This window comes from Loxodonta africana, chromosome 3 (genome assembly GCF_030014295.1).
Source record: "Loxodonta africana isolate mLoxAfr1 chromosome 3, mLoxAfr1.hap2, whole genome shotgun sequence".
Lineage (NCBI taxonomy): Eukaryota > Metazoa > Chordata > Mammalia > Proboscidea > Elephantidae > Loxodonta > Loxodonta africana.
Window position 1 is genome coordinate 23,270,437 of NC_087344.1, and position 20,321 is coordinate 23,290,757.

The window sequence follows — 20,321 nt, forward strand, 5'->3', positions numbered from 1 at the left end:
GATTTGAACTGCTGACCTATGGTTAGCAGCTGTAGCACTTCACCACTACGCCACCAGGGTTTCCCCGGAAAGCTTACAGCCTTGGAAACCCTATGGGGCAGTTGTACTCTGTCCTATATGGTCACTATGAGTTGCAATCAACTCAGCCATAACGGGTTTGGTTTATTTATTTATTTGTTGGTTATCATTTTAAAACCTCTGGACTACACCTAAAGATCTGAGCAAATGAATGCCCTTGCCCCCCAGGCCGGAGACCACCTAGCAACCAAAAGTCAGCTGATCTCAGTCAGTAAGTGGGATCAAGGTTCAGTTATTTACATTAAGATTAGCCAAGGAATGATTTTCTATTCTTCCTCTTCTTTTTATGAGCTTCATTGTAACCAGCCTACATGAAGCCATTTGTTTTTTTTAGAATCATAATGGTCTCCTTAAAAGCATATAGAATAACTGCTCAAACAAACCCCATGTTTGAATTCCTTTGTGCTTAGATTACTTTTTTTAACAGTGGCTTAAAACAACGGTCCTGGTTTCTGTGAGTCAGGAATCCAGGAGCAGTTTGGCTGGGCAGTTCTGGCTCACGAATTACTAACTAGTTGCCATTGAGTCAACTCTGACTCCTCTTGACTCCGTGTGTGTCAGGGTAGAACTGCTTCACCGGGTTTTCTTGGCTTTAATCTTAACAGAAGCAGATCGCCAGGCCTATCTTCCCCAGTACCGCTGGGTGGGTTTGAACTGCCAACCTTTAGGTTAGCAGTCAAGTGCAAACTGTTTGTGCCACCTAAGGACCTATACCTTAACAAAGTTGTAAGAAATAGGTCTACATCTAGTCTTTGGCCCGCTGGGGCAGTTATTGGGCCATCCTTCTACGCACTGTTACATGTCAGCAAGGTAACTTACCATGATGGTTAGGATTGTGGAATAGGGTTACCCAGGCTGTTACTTTACTAGCTATGTGATTGGGGGCAACTTATCTTCTTTGTGCCTCAGTTTCCTCATCTGGACTCCCCTCACTGGGCTGCTAGGATTTTGTGCATGAAGGACTGAGCACAGTATCTGACACATGGTAAACACTTAGTGAATGTCAGCTATTATGATTATCCTTCATTTTCATCAGAGGGCAGTCCTGAAGCCTCCATCCCTTCTCTGGGAGAAGGCAATGGTTGGGGGTGAAAGAGGTAGGAATCACAAGAGCAGAAGAGCTCCGCCAAATGTTCCAGACATAACTCCACACCCCTTAGGGCAAGGCCCAGGGAACGTGTCACTGAGGCACAGTGAGTCCCCCACAAGGGTGAGCCTGGGATGAAGACACTCTAACCAGTGGTGTGCTGCAGTCGGCTCGTGCCAGCTTGTGCGAGCCAAGTGCTAAATTTTCAAGAATTCTGCAAGTGGATCGTTGAACGGTTGGTAGCCTGAAACCAGCTGTAATGGGAGTGTTGACACCACAGAAATTGGCAAATGCTGAACTGGCTCTCAAGCATTTATGTGTACGCTACTGCCTCTAACTTAACCTCTGCTGCTGCATTCCCACTGGAAAGGCAGGAAGAAAAAAAGCAAGCTTATTTTTCCCTGGAGTTGTTCCAGGAGGGGCTTCAGCAGCCCACCTCCAGGACCACCATCAGAGCCCAGCACAAGGCTGGAGTTGACCCCTCCATCATACTCAACAGGCCTCAGATTTCCGGTCACCCTCCACCAGCATAACAGACTTCATTTTCCTCCCTGCCCCCGCCCCAAAAAAACCAACCCATTGTCATTGAGTCTGTTCTAACTCATAGCAACCCTATAGGACAGAGTACAACTGCCCCATAGAGTTTCCAAGGAGTGGTTGTTGGATTCGAACTGCCAACCTTTTGGTTAGTAGCCAAATGCTTAACCACTGCACCACCAGCCCTGAATTTCTTCAATCCCCATGGTCAGCCTGGATCAACCCAGTCCCCCAGGTGCCCTGGGCTGGAGCTGCTAGGTTTGGTTACAGCACCAGACCATTGGACCCAAACCACGCCCATATCAGAGAGCACTCACACCATATGTTCCTGAGGACAACCCTGAGAAAGGAAGGGTTTCTACTCCACTTTCCAGAGGGTTAGCAAAGACTGTCTCAGCTCCTCCGTGATGGGTGAGCTGGGAATAAGACCAAGCTCACCCAGCTCACCTCTTTTCTCTCTCCTGGCTCTGCCTGCCACAGAGGGGGCACACTGGCCTTCCTCCGGCAGGGGGAGCCCACCCTCCTACCTAGCTCAGTTCAGAACTAACATTCATGATCATTATCTGACACCTGCATCTTTCAAGTGGTTCAGACTCCAAAGGCAAAAGCCCCTGAGCCCTCTGAGGCCCTGCCTGAACTTGCCCCATTCTTTCTCTGCTCTTACCTTCTACTGCTTTCCCCTTGCTCACTCTGCCACGTGGACTTTCTTCCTGCTCCCAGAAAATGCCAAGCTCGTTCCCCACCTCAGGGTCCTTTTCTATCCTCCTCCAGTTGTTTCCCAGGCTGGTTCCTCTTCACTTCTCAGGGCTCAGCTCCACGACACCTGCCCCGACCACTCTAACTCTATCATGCGACCCTGGTTTATAGTCTTATAGTCTCTGAAATTGTTCCATGGATAATTTCTTTGCCTGTTTAGTACCCTCTTCTCCTCAGAGCCAGGTCTTGTCTGCTCTGATCACCGCTGTGACCCCTAGTGCCTACAGCAGTGTGGGAACAATAGCAAGTACTCAACAAACTTTTGCGGAATGAATAAACTAAACACTATTTTGGAAAAAATGATTATTTTTATTTAATAGCAAAATAATATATGTTGTGGGAAAATCTGCAAAATACAGCATAGAAAATGCAACTGAAAATCAAACTGCAAGTCTCAGTTGCCCTTTGTCCCTGGGTCTCTCCCATGCATGTAGGTACATAAATGGTGTGTGAACATGTGGGTGTGCACAGGCACATATGGTCTTTCCAGGCCTCCTAAGGAGGCCGGGCCCCTCAGAGCCCCCAAACTCTTACCCCTACCCTTCTGCATCTGTTGTGTTCCTGAGGACAACCCTGAGAACATCCTTCATCGAAGACCTTCTGGCTAGAGGCTGTTAAAGAGTAAGGCTTTGCAATATCACCATGAGGTAGCTATGGTTGGCCCCATTTCCAGATGTGGGAACTGGGCCTCAGGGAGGTTGGCTGATGTGACGGAGCCCACACAGCTGGCAAACACAAAGTCAGGATTCCGAAAGGCTGCAGGCCCCAACGCCTCAGTTCTCTCTATGGTGCCATGGAGCCTTCACTCGCCTGAGTCTCAGCCTGATGTCCTGCCCTCTTCAAGATGCCGCTCAGAACCACAGTGAAAGCTAGGATGGGCAGGAACCCTGAGTCCAAGGAGCAGGCTGTGCCGTCACATCCACCAGTCCATGGACTCTTTGGGGCAGGCCCTGACGATGACCATACAATGGGGCAGCCCCTTACACAGGATCCTCTCAGCCTCCTGGCCCTCCCACCCTAACCCCTGCAGCTCAAGGACCCTGAGCTTGGGCATAGTGAGGCACGAGGAGAGGATTTCAGCTGGGGAGGGCATTTCTGGGGTGATGAGTGGGCCCAGCAGGCACAGACTCTCCAGGGCCGGCATTCCCTCCAAGACTGACAGGCCAGGGGCAGAAAGACCCCTCACGGTCAGCCGGATCTTGCGTATATCTCGGAGGTGGCGGCTGATGGCCAGGAGGGTGCCGTCGGCCGAGAGGGTGCAGCCTAGCACCTCCAGCCTCTGCAAGTAGCTCATCTCCTGCAAGCTTGCATCCAGCCCTGTTTCGGTCACGCGGTAGGTGCCACCAAGCACCAGCGAGCGCAGGGCACGGAAGCGCGTCAGGCCCTGTAGATGCTCATCGCGGAAGGCGGGGACACGGTCTAGCACGATGCACTCAAGCAGGGGCAGGACTGTGGGGTCCTGCTCCTTGAGGAGCCAAGCCATGGAGATCTCACAACTGTGCAGCTCCAGGGTCCTCAGGGTACAGGGCAGACTGGTGATGGGCACCATGGTCAGGTCGGCCACGTGCAGGCAGAGGCGCTTCAGGTTGGGGCACTTCTGACCTAGGGCCCTCATCAGGGCAGGGGACAGCTGAGGGGCCTGGGAGCCAGAGAACAGGTACCCGCCCATCCGCAGGGAATGGAGCCGAGATGCCATGTACCGACGAAGGAGATGCCACATGATTTTAGGCCGCATCTGTAAGAGTCAGGGATTGGGGTAAGTGGGTAAGAGGCACAAGGCTTCCAAGGCCACAGCCTGCCTGAAGACAGACACACCCTGACAGGGTTTCAGGTGTTTCCCTGGGCTTCTGCCCTTCCCTTGCCAGCCTCACCCTGGCCACCGATCTCCCCAGGGGCAACAAGATAGCGTGACCCCACCATTTTGACTTTTAGGACTCTGAACAAAAGCAGTGAGAGGAAGAAAATGATAACAGATCTGTCCTTAGCACAGAGTAAATTCTCATTCTCTCTCCTAGAGGAAGAAAGAAAGCAAAGCAACCTACCAGTATTGTACCCCTTTTGGCTTGACCACCTCTAGTAGAAATAACCAACAAAATAAAACTGAAAAAGGCAAAAGCTGCTCAGGATAAAATTTTGTCTAGATTAAAAATCATTGTCTGGGTTATGGACTGAATTATGTCCCCCAAAAATGTGTGTTGTAAATTCTAAGCTCTATACCTATGGTGGAAACCCTGGCGGCGTAGTGGTTAAGTGCTACGGCTGCTAACCAAATGGTCAGCAGTTAGAATCCGCCAGGCACTCCTTGGAAACACGATGGGACAGTTCTACTCTGTCCTATAGGATCGCTATGAGTCAGAATCGACTTGACGGCACTGGGTTTGGTTTTTTTTTAGTTTTGGTTTATACCTATGGTTATAAATCTCATTTGGGAATGGGTTATCTTTGTTATGTTAATGAGGCAGGATTAGTGTACTGTGTATCTTGAGTCAATCTCTCTTGAGATATAAAAGAGATTAAACAAGCAAGCAGAGCAGAGATGGGGGAAGAGAGATGCCAAGCCACATGAATTCTGTCCAGGGGCAGAAGCTCAGAAGAGACAATTCTCCAGAGCTGACAGAGAGAGAAAGACTTCCCCTAGAGCCAGCACCCTGAATTAGAACTTCTAGCCTCCTAAACTGTGAGAAAACAAATTTCTGTTCGTTAAAGCCATCCACTTGTGGCATTTCTATTATAGCAGCCCTAGATAACTAAGATAGAATTTGGTACCGAGAGTGGGGTGTTGCTCTGAGAGACACCTAAAATGTGAAAGTGATTTGGGAATTGGGTAATGGGTAGAGGCTGGAAGAGTTTTAAGGTGCCTAAAAAATAGTAAAAGCATAGTAAAAGCAAAGATTGCCCTGAAGACTGTTGGTAGAATTATGGACATCAAAGGCAATTCTGGTGAGGGCTCAGAAGGAAGTGAGGACAGCCACAGAGAAAGTCTCTATCATCTTAGAGAATCTATATGGTGCCAGTAACAAAATGCTGCTATAAATGTGGATGTTAAATACGTTTCTGGTGAGAGTTTAAAAGAAAACAATGAACATGTGATTGGCCAATGGAGGAAGGGTAATGCTTTTTATGCAGTGGCAAAGAACTTGTCTGAATTACGTTCAAATGTTTCATGGAAGGTAGAACTTGTAAGTGATGAACTTGGATATCTAGCTGATGAGATTTCTAAGCAAGATCCTAAAGAGGCCACGTGGTTTCAGCTTGTCACTTACAGTAAAATGTGAGATGAAACAGATAGACTTAAAAACAAACTGTACAAAATGAAAACAAAACTTAAAGATTTGGAAAGTTCTGTTGTACAAACTAAGGGCACATGTCCTAGAATTTTCACTAAGGACATGGCTACACAATGTTTTGTTAAACAGATTAAGCCTGTGACTGATCTAACCAACTACCGCAGCAGAAAACCCATCAGCTTAGACTGAAGGGGACAGAGAAAGAGCGAAAGAAAAGAACTCTGTCTGCCTCTTGGAATTCTACAGGCAGGAAACAGGCCAAAAGAGCTACATCTGTTGTCCTCCAAAAAAAAAAAAGGACCATCCCTGGAGCAGCTCGGAGATCAGCAGAACTGTTGGAAGAAGGACAGGAAGCAGGGCCTTCTTGGTTTCAAAGGGTGGGGCCACAGTTTCCTGGATCTCAAAGGATGGAACCACAGCCTTCTAGGTTTCAAAGAGTCGGATCCAGCCAACTAGGTTCCAGAGTGTGGGACTGCCATTAAAGTGTGCTGGGAGGGTGGGATCAACACCCAAAGCTGAGGGGGCAGGGCTGCCATGCCCAAAGGGCAGAAGAACAGGGCTTTCTGGGGCCAAGGGGGTACAGTTGCCACTCAGGTGGACTAGGAGAATGGGGCTGCCCAAAGCTGAGAGAGCAGAGTTGCTGTCCTAGTGGGCCTGGAAGGCGGAGCTTAAGCCCAGGGCTGAGGGGCCTCCACCCAGAATCCAGAGGGCATGGCCAACACCCAGTCTTGAGGGCAGGACCTTTGCCAGGTGGTACCAAAGAACAGAGGATTATTTTTAAAACTTGACAGCTAATATAAACTGTTCTGCAGAGTTTTGGACTTGCTTGGTGCCTGTTACCCTTTTTTTCCCTCCAATTTCTCCCATTTGTAATGGAAATGTCTATCTTATGCCTGTTCTACCACTGTACTTTGGAAACAGGTAACGAGTAATCTGTATTTCACAGGATCACAGATGAAGTGGAATTTTGCCCCAGGATGGAATACACCTAAAGTCTGACCAATATTTGATTTAGATGATTAAAAAGATATTTGGACTTGGAGTTAAGACTTTTGAGATGATGTGATGGGGTGAATGTGGCAAGGACATGAATTTTTGGGGGCCATGGGTGGAATGTTGCAGATTGAATTTTGTCCCTCCATAATATGTGTTGTGAATCATAACCTCTATGCCCATGGTTATAATCCCATTTGGGAATGGGCTGCCTTTGTTATGTTAATGAGGCAGGATAAGTACAGGCTGTATCTTAAGTCAATTTCTTTTGAGATATAAAAGAGATTAAACAAGCAAGCAGAGCAGATATGGGGGAAGAGATGCCAAGCTACATGAAAATCATCCAGGAGCAGAAGCTCCTACAGAGCCAACAGAGAAAGAAAACCTCCCCCTAGAGCTCGCACCCTGAATTTGACTTCTAGCCTCCTAAACTATGAGAAAATAAATTTGTTTGTTAAACCCACCCACTTTTGCTATTTCTCTTACAGCAGCACTAGGGAACTAAGACAGTCCGGTACAATAAAGGCTGTAAAAATTAACCCTGTGAAGTTAGACTTGGTAGACAAAACAAAAACAGCACAAAATATAATGACTGATAACACTGTGCATTTTACGTTAAAAAAAAAGGGAACAGAAAAAGGAACTACGTAGCATTAAATTTATTGACTACTTTCGACCAACCAAAACAACCAAACTCATTGCCATCAAGTCGATTCCAACTGGTAGTGACCCTATAGGGCAGAGTAGAACTGCCCCATAGAGTCTCCAAGGAGCACCTGGTGGATCTGAACTGCCGACCTACTTTTAGATCTTCAAGTTTGGGTCCAGGGAAATGGATTCACTAGAAATATTGGCCACCAACAGGTAACTTACATGGGTAGAAGCCGTGGCTAGTAAAATTCTCCCACTGGTGCATTCGAACCACCAACCTTACAGTTAACAGTCGAATGCTTAACCACTGTACCACCAGGGCTCCATACAGTAGGATACCATTAGCTAAACAGTAGAATAGCATTAGCAATACTGTATATTACTAATGGACACACATAAAATAAATAAAAATATGGAAGGAAGGATACAAAACTACTTGATGATAGTGGTTACCTCTAAGGAGTTTCAAAACGTGCAAAAAAAACTATCATGTTTTATACATCCAGTAAAACTTCTGAAAGCTGGAAACCGTGTAAGGCAGAAACCTGTCAGAGAAGGAAAACAAATACTTTCCACTAAAACAAGCAACAGAAAAGTGGTAAGACTGCACCATGTCAAAAGCAGAAAACTTCCAAGACCTAGATAGAAAGACAAGGCAGTCCCTTGAGTTCCAGCTGTCACAGATTTCACTGTATGTGTGTACACGTATACATACGTGTCTTTGACACACATGGATGATCTGCAGCAAATAAGGGCAAAGGTTAAAATAGGTTAAATCTAGGGGGTGAGTATGTGGTTGTTTGTAATAGTATTTTCTATGTATACCTGGGAAGCCCTGGTGGCACAGTGGTTACGAGCTTGGTTGCTAACCTTTTGGTCAGCAGTTGGAACCTACCAGCCACTCCTTAGAAATCCTGTGGCGGCAGTTCTACTCTGTCCTTTAGGGTCGCTATGGGTCAGAATCAACTCAATGGCAATGGGTTATGTATATCTAGATATGCGAAATATTTCATAAGAAAAACAAAATGTTAATGGAAGAGCATGGGAATGGTTAGGTTGCACTATTCTGAAAATTAATTCTGGAAATTAGTTGACTCTGAAAAATGATGTATCCACCAATAGTTTTAATACTTGATAATGTAAGCATACCACCACCACCACCAGTTGTCCTGGATTCAATTTATACTCATGGCAAGCCCACGTGTGTCCGAGTAGAACTGTGCTTCATAGGGTTTTCAACGGTCTATTTTTCGGAAGTAGCTCACCAGGCCTTTCTTCCCAGGCGCTTCTGGGTGGGCTAGAACCGCCATTCTTCTGGTTTGCAGCCCAGCGCTAATGTATTTATTGTAATGCTGCCTGTATGACAGAAACTGCTCTGAGCCCTTTCCTTGTACAATCTCCACCATAGTCCAATGAGGCAGGTACTGTTCTTTATGCCCGTTTCGGAGCTGGGAAAATTGAGGCTCATAGGGGCCAGGGCTAGGTAACCTACCAGAGGTGGCAGGGGAGCAGTTAAGTGGCCCGTCTCGCAAACCCGAGCCCGAGCCCCAACACACTGTCCCAGGGTGGCAGGGATGGTCCTCCCGCCCAGCCCTTCCCGCATACCGTGTAGAGCGTCAGATCGACGTGTCGCCACAGCCATTGGTCGTCCACCAGCCTCTTCCAGCGATGACAGACCCTGGGGGAGGGGACCCGCCGTTAGAACGACCCCGGCACCACCGGGAGTGGTCTACATCTCCGGGTGCGCCTCCCTCCTGGCCCTTCCCACTGCGGGGCGGAGCCGCACCTGGAGATGCGGATCCGGTCTCGGACCGGGAGGTAAGAGAAAATCTCCAACAGGACAGAGTCCGGCAGGTCGATCACAGACGCCATGATCCCAAAGAAGCACACTTCCACTTCCGGCTAAAAGGACGCGGGGGCTGGCGCCTTCGGGCGCCCGAGGCGGCGGGAGGTGGAGGACTGGGAGGAATGCGGGCAGGGAAGTGGCTGCGGCCTCCAGTCATCGGTGGGGAGACTCGCCTTTTCTCTAGCGACGACGTGGTTAGACCAGGAGCCTGATCAGGCCCGGGTCAGGACCAGATGCAGAGGACCCGACAAGGCACAAATTTCAGAGGACTGAGTTAGAAGTAGGGACTAAACTCGGGGGGCGTGATTAGAAGCGGTGACGAGCTCGGGGGGCGGGGTTAGAGGCAGAGACGCGGCTCGGAGGACCGGGTTAGAGGCGGGGACGAGGCTTGGGGGTGGGGTCAGGAGCGGAGACGGTACTCGGGGGCGGGGTCAGAGGCGAGGACGAGACTAGGGGGAGGGGCTGGAAACGACGACCAATCCTGGCAGGCGTGACTAGGGTGGGAAAAAGGCGCCGTGGGCGGAGCCGAGGGCGGAGAGGCGGCAGAGGGGCGGGACTGGGGACGGTCTTCAAGCCCCGAAGGCGTGACCGAGGCGGGAACGAGCTGGGGCGGGGCGGAGCGGGGGGAGGGCGAAAGTCGTGGCGGAGGACGAGGTTTCCACAGTAGGAGACCAAAAACCTGTTGCCATGGAGTCGGTCCTGACTCATAGCGACCCTACAGAACAGTGTAGAACTGCCCCATGGGGTTTCTGAGAGCGACTGGTGAATTCGACTAGAGACCTTTTGGTTAGTAGCCGAACTCTTGACCGCCGCGCCACCAGGACTCCACAGTAGTAGAGACTACGCAATAAACAAGGTACGCAGGGATTTACTTGTGCTCACTTACTAATCTGTAGTGTACATGTCACCTATATTCACCTTCGATGTGGTGAGACCCATGTGGAATTGTTCACACAAGTAAACCTATACGCACCTTGCTACTGGTTACCCCGCCCCTGTCTCTACTTTTACTTATTTTTAGCTTAATAATGTGCACTAGGATAAATTTGTAGAAGTGGAATAACTTGTTCAAAAGGCATGTTGAATTTTTCGTCTTGATCGTTACTGCCAAATTGTTCTCCACAGAGGTTGTTTGTGTTGACACTCACACCAAATACATTATTTATTATGGTAAATATATATATATTCTAGAAAAACCAAACCTGTTGCCATTGAGCCTATTCCGACTCATAGCGACCCTATAGGACAGAGTAGAACTGCCCCATAGAGTTTCCAATGAGCTCTTGGTGGATTCAAAATGCCCACCTTTTTTGGTTAGCAGCTGAGTTCTTAACCACCGTGCCACCAGAGCTCCATATACATATCTACACACACGTATACATATATATACACGTATGTAACAATACATTTGCCATTTAAACATTCCTCACATTTGCAGTTCAGTGACATTAAATTATGTTCATCATGTTGTTCAACCATCACCATTACCCGTTCCCAAATTTTCCCATCATCACTCATTTTTAAAATAGCAATTCATAAGGGCAGTAAAAGATTTATTCAAACATTTCCATACTGATGGGTATTCAGATTTGGTGTTACCACAATATTGCAGGTAAGCATTCTTTTCTATATAGCCTATGTTTTTATAAGGAGCCCTGGTGGCACCGCGGTTAAAGTGATCAGCTGCTAACCATAAAGATTGGTGGTTCAAAACCACCAGTGCCTCCCCAGGTCTGTATAAGACAAATAACCAGAAATTACTTTGTTGGGTCAAAAGACATGTGAGATTAACTTTTGAATAGATTGTGCTAAATTACTTCCCCAAAAGTCTATAATGGCAATAAATATATTTTTAACACACACACATACAGAGCAGGGGTTGGAGACTTGAAATCTGTTTTAAAAAGAAAAACATCTGTATATACCACAGCATCTTCGAGCATGCTAGGAGAGCTCAAACTGTTTGTGCTGCCCGGGACCTTACTTCTCTGGATAGAGAATAGTAAATACTGGGAGTAGTTGGCAATAGGGCTAGCTTTTCTTAACATCTTATTATGTGCCCTAGTTTAAACCCATATCTATATATACACCTAGAGAGGTCCCTAGGTGACATGAATGGTTTGTGCTTGACTACTAACCTGAAGGCTGATGGTTAGAACCCACCCAGAGGTGCTGCGGAGGAAAAACCTGGGGATCTGCTTCTGTAAAAATTACAGTCAAGAAAACCCCACGGAGCAGTTCTACTCTGTCACACACTGGGGCACCATGAATTGGAATTGACTTGACAGCAACAGGTTTTTTGGTTTTATATATCTAGAGGATTTTTGTTAGCTTTTATGAAAACTGAAACATACTCCAGTAGGAAAATATAATGAACCCCATATACCGAATACCCAGATTCAACAATTATTAAGATTTTGCCACATTTGCTTCATTTATGCTTTTCCACTCCTCTGCCAAAGTATTTTAAATTGAAATTTAAAGTGAATTCCAGACACCAAGTTATTTCACCGCTACAGATTTTATTATGTATCCCTAAAAAGTGGGGACATTTTCTTGGATAACCACAACACAATTATCATACCTACAAAAGTAACCATCATTATATGGTGTCTTAGTTATCTAGTGCTGTTACAACAGAAATACCACAAGTGGATGGCTTTTCAAACAAATTTACTTTCTCCGTTTAGAAGCCTAGAAGTCTGAATTCAGGGTGCCATCTGTAGGGGAAGGCTTCTTCTCTTTGTTGGCTCTCAAGAAACGTCCAGTTTGATCAAGACAGCCTTTTCTCAGCCGTGTTCACAGGCAGGTCTCTCACTGGCCCTCAGCCTCTTGGCCTCTCTGACTGGCCTCCTCCCTGCTCAGGCAAGTGTTACAAAGCACTTTAGCTCCACTGATACATGCCCAGAGGCACCCACTCTGCCAGGAAGCCTCCTGCCTGAAGGTGCTCAGCTCTCTCGCTCCATGGGTTTGCTCCCATACCTCTCACTCTGGTGTCCTGGTTCTGCTGCCACTGTTTCTCTGCCACTGCTTCTTGCCATCCTGCACAGTCTCCAGTGTTACAGCTCTCTATCTCTCCGTCCCCTGATTCTAGGAGAACCCCAGGCCCAAAGGACACACTCCACTCCCATCTCTTCTTCTAGGTGGTAGTGAGGTCCCTATTTCTGCTTGTTTCTCTCCCCTTTTATCTCTTGTAATATAAAAGTCTTGAATAAGGGTAGTAAGAGTGGTGACTTGAATCACACCGTCTAGTATGGTGGTGACTGAAGATACATCCCACCCTAATTCCAACTCATTAACATAACAGACAACTCACTCCCAAATGGGACCATAACCACAGGCTTAAAAAAACCTGTTGCCTTCAAGTCCATTCTGATTCGGACTCATAATGACCCCTATAGGACACAGTAGAACTGCCCTGAGGGTTTCCAAGGAGCGGCTACTGAATTTGAACTGCGGACCTTTTGGTTAGCAGCCAGGCTCCAAGCCATAGGCATAGAGGCTAGGATTTACCAGAGGCTAGAATTTACAACACATCACAAAACGGAGGATAATTATATCAGATCACAAAATGGAGTACAACCACACGATACTGGGAATCAAGGCCTAGCCAAGTTAACACATATTTTCGAGGGACACAATTCAATCTATGACACGTGGTATCATCTTAACACCCAGTGAATAACCCAATTTCTTTAATTGCCTCAAAAGTTATCTTTGGAGGGGTGGGGCCAAGACAGTGGAGTAACAGATGCTTCCGGTGAAACCTCTTACAACAAAGACCCGAAAAAACAAGTGAAATGATTACATTTATGACAATCTAGAAGCCCTCGACATCAAAGGCAAAGTTAGAAAACGGACCGAGTGACAGGGCAAGGGAGAGACGGTTCAGAAGCTGAGAGGAGTTACTGGTCCAGAATAGCCAGGATCCCTCAGGCACCATTCCTGGGAGGAGCTGCAGCAGGCTGGTGGTAGCGTCCAGCTGCAGCTTCCTCAGAGAGAAACAGCCAGCTGCACAGCCTACTCACACCTCCAGAATAAGAGAAGAATGGCAGTCTTGGCAAAAGGTAAGTACTTGCATATATTTTACCACTCCCCTAGCCCCTAAGCCTGCTTCAGTGGCTGTTGATTTCCCTGGGCCTGAAATAGGTTCTGTTGCACGGCCTGAGCCATTCTCTCAGCCTTGAGAAGGAATAAATTCACAAATGGAGAAAAGATAATCTGCCAGTTCCACTAACCTGGGGAGCTCAGGACAGAAGTGGCTCCTGTCCAACCATAAACATTCCATGGACTTTGAATACCTTTCCCCCCTGCATGGACCTGTATGGGCCTATTTCAGGGGAATAGGCCCTTGTTGGCGGACTGCAACTGTTTTAGCTGTGCTGTGGAGAGGTGGGTGTTTGATGTGTGACACCACCTTGCCTGTTAAACAGCGTCCTCACCTACCCAAATCACGGTCCTAAGGACTGCTGGCTCCACTCAGGTCACCCAGCCACCCACAACAGGGATCCAAGGATAACTGGTACCTCCCAGTCCTTACAACCAAAAGCATTGAATGCCCACCCACCTGTACTCTCAGAGTGCAATTTATGTCAATAAATGCACACATCCAAAGAGAAAAAAGGCCCAAAATCAAAGAATTATCCCTACAACTTGAACAAATAGCAACAGAGTAACAAAAGAAACCCTCAGGCACCAGAAGAAAGCAAATAATAAAAATTAGAGCAGAATGAAATGACAGAGAACAGAAAAACAATTGAAAGAGCTAACAAGACCAAAAGCTGATTCTTTGAAAAAATTAACGAAAGTGATAAACCATTGGCCAAACTGACAAAAGAAAAACAGGAGAGGAAGCAAATTACCTGAATAAGAAATGAGATGGGTGATATCACAACAGATCCAGGTGAAATTAAAAGAATCATATCAGATTACTAAGAAAAATTGTACTCTAACAAATTAGAAAATCTAGAATAAATGGATGAATTTCTAGAAACACACTACCTACCTAAACTAACACAAACAGAGGTAGAACAAGTAAATGAACCCATAACAAAAGAAGAGATTGAAAAGGTAATCGAAAAACTCCCAACAAAAAAAAGCCCTGTCCCAGACGGCTTCACTGCAGAGTTCTAGCAAACTTTCAGAGAAGAGTTAACACCACTACCACTAAAGGTATTTCAAAGCATAAGAAAGGACAGAATACTCCCAAACTCATTCTATGAATCCACTATATCCCTGATACCAAAACCAGGTAAAGACACCACCAAAAAAGAAAATTACAGACCTATATCCCTCATGAACTTAGATGCCAAAATCCTCAACAAAATTCTAGCCAATAGAATTCAACAACATATCAAAAAAATAATACACCATGAACAAGTGGGATTCATACCAGGTATTCAGGGATGGTTCAACAATAGAAAAACAATTAATGTAATCCATCACATAAATAAAACAAAAGAAAAGAACAACATGATCTTATCAATGGATGCAGAAAAGGCATTTGACAAAGGTCAACACCCATTCGTGATAAAAGCTCTCAGCAAATTAGGAATAGAAGGAAAATTCCTCAACATAATAAAGGGCATTTTTACAAAGCCAACAGCCAACATCATCCTAAATGGAGAGAGTCTAAAAGCATTCCCCTTGAGATTGGGAGCCGGACGAGGATGCCCTTTATCACCACTCTTACTCAACATTGTGCTGGAGGTCCTAGCCGGAGCAATTAGGCTAGATAAAGAAATAAAGTGCATCCAGATTGGTGAGGAAGAAGTAGAAGTATCTCTATTTGCAGATGACATGATCTTACACACAGAAAACCCTGAAGAATCCTCAAGAAAACTACTGAAACTAATAGTTCAGCAGAGTATCAGGATACAAGATAAACATACAAAAATCAGTTGGATTCCTCTACACCAACAAAAAGATCATTGAAGAGGAAATCACCAAATCAATACTATTTACAATAGCCCCCAAGAAATTAAAATACTTAGGAATAAATCTTACCAGAGACGTAAAAGACCTATACAAAGAAAACTACAAGACACTACCACAAGAAAAAAAAAAAAAGAGAGACCTACCTAAATAGAAAAACATACCTTGCTCATGGATAGGAAGACCTAACGTTGTAAAAATGTCTATTCTACAAAAAGCCATCTATAGATACATCACAATTCTGATCCAAATTCCAAAGACTTTTTTTAATGAGATGGAGAAACAAATCACCAACTTCATATGGAAGGGAAAGAGGCCCCGGATAAGGAAAGCATTACTGAAAAAGAACAAAGTGGGAGGCCTTACTCTACCTGATTTTAGAACCTATTATACCGCCACAGTAGTCAAAACAGCCTGGTACTGGTACAACAACAGATACATAGACCAGTGGAACAGAATTGAGAATCCAGACATAAATCCATCCCCATATGAGCAGCTGATATTTGACAAAGGCCTGAAGTTCCTTAAATGGGGAAAAAATAGTCTCTTTAACAAATGGTGCTGGCATAACTGGATATTCATCTGCAAAAAAATGAAACAAGACCCATACCTCACACCATGCACAAAAACTAACTCAAAATGGATCAAAGACCTAAATATAAAATCTAAAACGATAAAGATCATGGAAGAAAAAATAGGGACAATGCCAGGAGCCCTAATACATGGCATAAACAGTGTATAAAACATTACTAACAACACAGAAGAGAAACTAGATAACTGGGAGCTCCTAAAAATCAAACACCTATGCTCATCCAAAGACTTCACCAAAAGAGTAAAAAGACATCCTACAGACTGGGAAAAAGTTTTTTGCTATGACATTTCCGATCAGCATCTGATCTCTAAAATTTACATGATACTGCAAAAACTCAACTACAAGAAGAAAAATAACCCCATTTAAAAATGGGAAAAGAATACAAATAGGCACTTCACTGAAGAAGACATTCAGGTAGCTAACAGATACAGGAGGAAATGCTCATGATCATTAGCCATTAGAGAAATTCAAATCAAAACTACAATGAGATTCCATCTCACTCCAACAAGGCTGGCATTAATCCAAAAAACACAAAATAATAAATGTTGGAGAGGTTGTGTGTATTCCCACCTCAGGACCTTTGCCCTTAGTGGTTCCTCTCATCTGGACCAATTATCCAAGGTAGTCGTACAGCTGGATGCCTTAACTTCATTCCTGTCTCTATAAAAACTGATGATCACATCAAAAATAGTATCCTCTGCCACTCTCTACCTCCTTTACTTTGTAGCTCTTGTCACTCCCTCACAAAAAAAGGCTTGTACATCCTTTCCCCCTTCTTTCTGCCTTGAACACGAATTAGATGCCTCATGCTTTGGCAGCCATATTGCAATCATGTGGGGAAAGGCCAAAAAAAAAAAAAAATCACACAGACACTAGCTCCATATATCACTGAGCTATTCATCCAGCATTGCCTACATCCAGAATTTTCATCATGAAAAAAATAGCCACTTATTTAAGCAACTGTTAGCTTTCTGACTTGAAGCCAAGAGCATTCCTAACTTTACACACTGGCTCTTCCCTCTGCTCAGAACATTCTGATAACTCCTCATAACTCCAAAAGACAAAAGAGCTCCTATTAGTCAGAGCTTATTGTGTGCCAAGCACTGAGATAAGCGTTTTACCAGTATTATCTCATTATATTTCCACAACCCTAAGTCAGTGGGGGCAGTGGTGGTTCAGTGGTAGAATTCTTAACCTTAGGTTTAATTTCCAGCCAATGCACCTCAGATGCAGCCACCACTCATCTGTCAGTGGAAGCTTCCGTGTTGCTATGATGCTAAACAGGTTTCAGCTGAGTTTCCAGACTAGGAAGAAAAGCCTAGTGATCTGCTTCCAAAAATCAGCCAGTGAAAGCCTTATGGATAACAAGGATCCAATCAGCAACTGATCATGAGGATGGAGCAGGACCGGGCAGCGTTTCATTCTGTTGTGCGTGGGGTCACCATGAGTCAGGGGCCGACTCTACTACAGCTAACAGCAAGTGATCGACACTAGAGGAAGCTGAAACTTAGAGGTCAAGTCACGTGCCAAAGCCACAAGTCCAGGTCTTTCAGATGCCAGTATCTGGGCCTCTTCACAGTGCCCTGTATCGTGCTTCACTCTGGAAAGTCATGCCATCACGCTAAGCAGTGCCCCCTCTGTGCTTCCCCCTCACAGCACTTGTCACTGTATTACTGTATGAACCTCTTCACCTGTTGTCATGGATTGAATTGTATCCCCAAAAATATGTGTATCAATTTGGCTGGGCCATGGTTCCCAGTATTGTGTGATTGTCCTCCATTTCGTGATTGTAATTTTCCTATGCGTTGTATATCCTAATCTCTGCCAGTGGTTAATGAGGCAAGATTAGATTATGTTAAAGAGGATTAGGGTGGCATTGTAACACCCTTACTAAGGTCACATCCCTGATCCAATGTAAAGGGAGTTTCCCTGGAGTGTGGCCTGCACCACCTTTTATTTTACAAGAGATAAAAGGAAAGGGAAGCAAGTAGGGAGTGGGGGACTTCATACCACCAAGAAAGAAGAGCAGGAATGTGAGTCTTTTGGACCCAGGGTCCCTGTGCTGAGAAGCTCCTCGACTAGGGGAAGGTTGACAAGGACCTTCCTCCAGAGGCCACAGGGAGAGAAAGCCTTTCCTTGGAGCTGATGCCCTGAATTTGGACTTGTAGCCTCCTAGACTGTGAGAGAATAAATTTCTCTTTGTTAAAACCATCCACTTGTGGTATTTCTGTTATAGCAGCACTAGATAACCCAGACAGCTGTCTTCCTCCTCTATCAAAAGAATTCTGGGGTGGCAGGTAGGCCTTCTTCACCGCTGGTTCTCCAAGACCTGCTGCAATGCTTGCATGTTGTTATGGACTGAATTGTGTCCCCCAAAAGTATGTGTTGTAAATCCTAACTGCTATACCTATATCCTGGAAACTCTGCTGGTGTAGTGGTTAAGAGTTTGGCTGCTATCCAATAGGCTGGCAGTTCAAATCCACCAGGTGTTCCTTGGAAACCCTATGGAACAGTTCTACTCTGTCCTATAGGGTCGCTATGAGTCAGAATTAACTCGACGACAATGGGTTTGGTTTTTTGTTCTGTTTTGTACCCGTAGTTATAATTCCATTTGGGAGTGATTTTCTTTGTTATGTTAGTGAGAAAGTATTAGCATAGGGTGCATCTTGAGTCAATCTCTTTTGAGATATAAAAGGAGCAAATTAAGCAAGGAACTGAAGAAGGAGAGATAGGGGAAGATAGATGCCACGATACATGAAGATCATCAAGGAGCCAAGGAATAGAAGCTGAGAAATAAGGGCCTTCTCCCAGAGCTGACAGAGAGGGAAAGCCTTCCCCTAGAGTCGGTGCCCTGATTTCAGACTTCTAGCCTTCTAAACTGTGAGAAAATAAATTTCTCTTTGTTAAAGCCACCCACTTATGGTATTACTGTTACAGAGCTAGATAACTAAGACAGTTGTTAAGGAAAGAGACCTCCTGAGCAACTCCTCCACCCCCAAGATGATTTCTTGCCTGGTAAACTCTGGGTGTATGGGGGATTGCTTTTAAGTTCAGCAGAACCCAGGTGTCCCTGCTCCCAGCTCAGTTACAGGGGGTTCCTAAAAACCATCTCATGCCCACCCCACCCAGCAGATAGGAGTGGAAAGGGGTATCAGGTGGGAGAAAAGAACCTCACATACAATCTCCCTCCTCTGGCTCAGAAACCCAGGAAACAAGGGGACAGAGAGGGCTTACCCAGCTTGCTCCCTGGATCAGGTCCCAGAACTCTCCCTCCTGGAAAGCACCTCCCCACCCTCCAAAGAGCAAATCTGACAGTAGATACTGTCCAGACAGTGGGATGGTTCCATCCTGGCCCCTCTGTGGGCAAGACCTGGGTCCTTCATGCACAGCTGTGAAGTTCCCAGTTATAAATACCATGGTGCAGGAAGGGGTCACAAAAGGTAAGGTGTCCTGTCTCATGAGGGCCCTACCCCTCCTACCTGGGCCAAGGGGAGGGCATTTTCAAAGCAGTAGCAGTTTAGTCCTGAGACCTCTCATTGTTCTCAACTTCCTTCCCCCTTAACTTAACACAGCTGCGGCAGGTACCCCCATTTCCCAGCAGACCCCCACCACTCCCCATGAAGCCCCCAGCTCCCAATGATCCCAGACTTCATTTTCCTCCTCTCTCAGCAGTATTCCTCACCCCTTTCCAATCTCCAGCAGCCTACAACTCAGCACATGATCCTGAGTTGAGCTATCTCTAAATCAAACATTGAGAAATTAGAACTTAAAAAAAAAACAACTAACATTTACTTACCCCCTTCACCCCCTGATTACAAAAGCTACATGTTCAATAATGCAGGAAATCTGGGGAAACACCAAAAAGCATCAAAGAGGAAAATGAGACTCTCTCCAATCCCACCATCTAGGGGTAACCATCATTAACACCTCATATGACCCAGTATTTCTGTTTTGGACATGTTATCAGAAGGGACCAATCCCTGGAGAAGGACATCATAAAGTAGAGGGTCAGTGAAAAAAGAGGAAGACCCTCGAGGAGGTGGATTTGACACAGTGGCTGCTGCAACAATGGGCTCAAACAGCAATGTTTGTGAGGATGGTGCAGGCCTGCAATGTTTTGTTCTGTTATACATAAGGTTGCTATGAGTTGTTGCTGTTCTTCTTACATTGAAGAGGAAAATGAGATTCAGGGAGGGGAAGTGTCTTGCCTGAGACCATACAACTTAATGTTAAGAGGTGAGGTTTGTATTTTAACTCAGCCATCTGGATCCAAAGCCTGTGCCTCCAGCCTGAGTTTTTCACATTCACTGCCCTCCTCTGCCAACAGTCTGCAGCCACTAGAGGAATGATGGCTCAAAGTTCTGAGGCAGGAAAGCCTGATGTTTTTGATGGGACCCCAAGTCAGCTCCCTAAGGCAGGAGGACCTGACAGGACACCCAGAGCATCTGCCTTTTCCACAGAATGGCCTCTCCTGTCTTCCCCTTCATCTCACATCCTAGTTTGAGGAGGTGATGGGTCTTAAGAGGTGATCCCTTTTCAAGTGAATCCCACAGGGTCACC

The 20,321-nt window shown here is 45.8% G+C and overlaps 1 protein-coding gene across 1 annotated transcript; it reads right to left on the minus strand.

Annotated features, from left to right (window-relative positions):
- Positions 1 to 55: 55 nt before the first annotated feature.
- FBXL12 (F-box and leucine rich repeat protein 12) lies at positions 56 to 9,530 on the minus strand. Its single transcript, XM_003413103.4, has 3 exons — positions 9,176 to 9,530; positions 8,995 to 9,067; positions 56 to 4,193 (listed from the first exon to the last, which is right to left on the minus strand). Exons 1-3 carry the CDS (start codon positions 9,259 to 9,261, stop codon positions 3,372 to 3,374), a joined length of 981 nt encoding a protein of 326 aa, XP_003413151.1. The 5' UTR covers positions 9,262 to 9,530; the 3' UTR covers positions 56 to 3,371.
- Between the last annotated feature and the right edge of the window lie 10,791 nt (positions 9,531 to 20,321).

Coding starts and splice junctions, on each gene's coding strand:
- FBXL12 (XM_003413103.4), bottom strand. CDS start 9,261: ATGGCGTCTGTGATCGACCTGCCGGACTCTGTCCTGTTGGAGATTTTC. Junction 9,068..9,175: donor GACCGGATCCGCATCTCCAG/GTGCGGCTCCGC, acceptor CCCCTCCCCCAG/GGTCTGTCATCGCTGGAAGA. Junction 4,194..8,994: donor TCGATCTGACGCTCTACACG/GTATGCGGGAAG, acceptor TGACTCTTACAG/ATGCGGCCTAAAATCATGTG.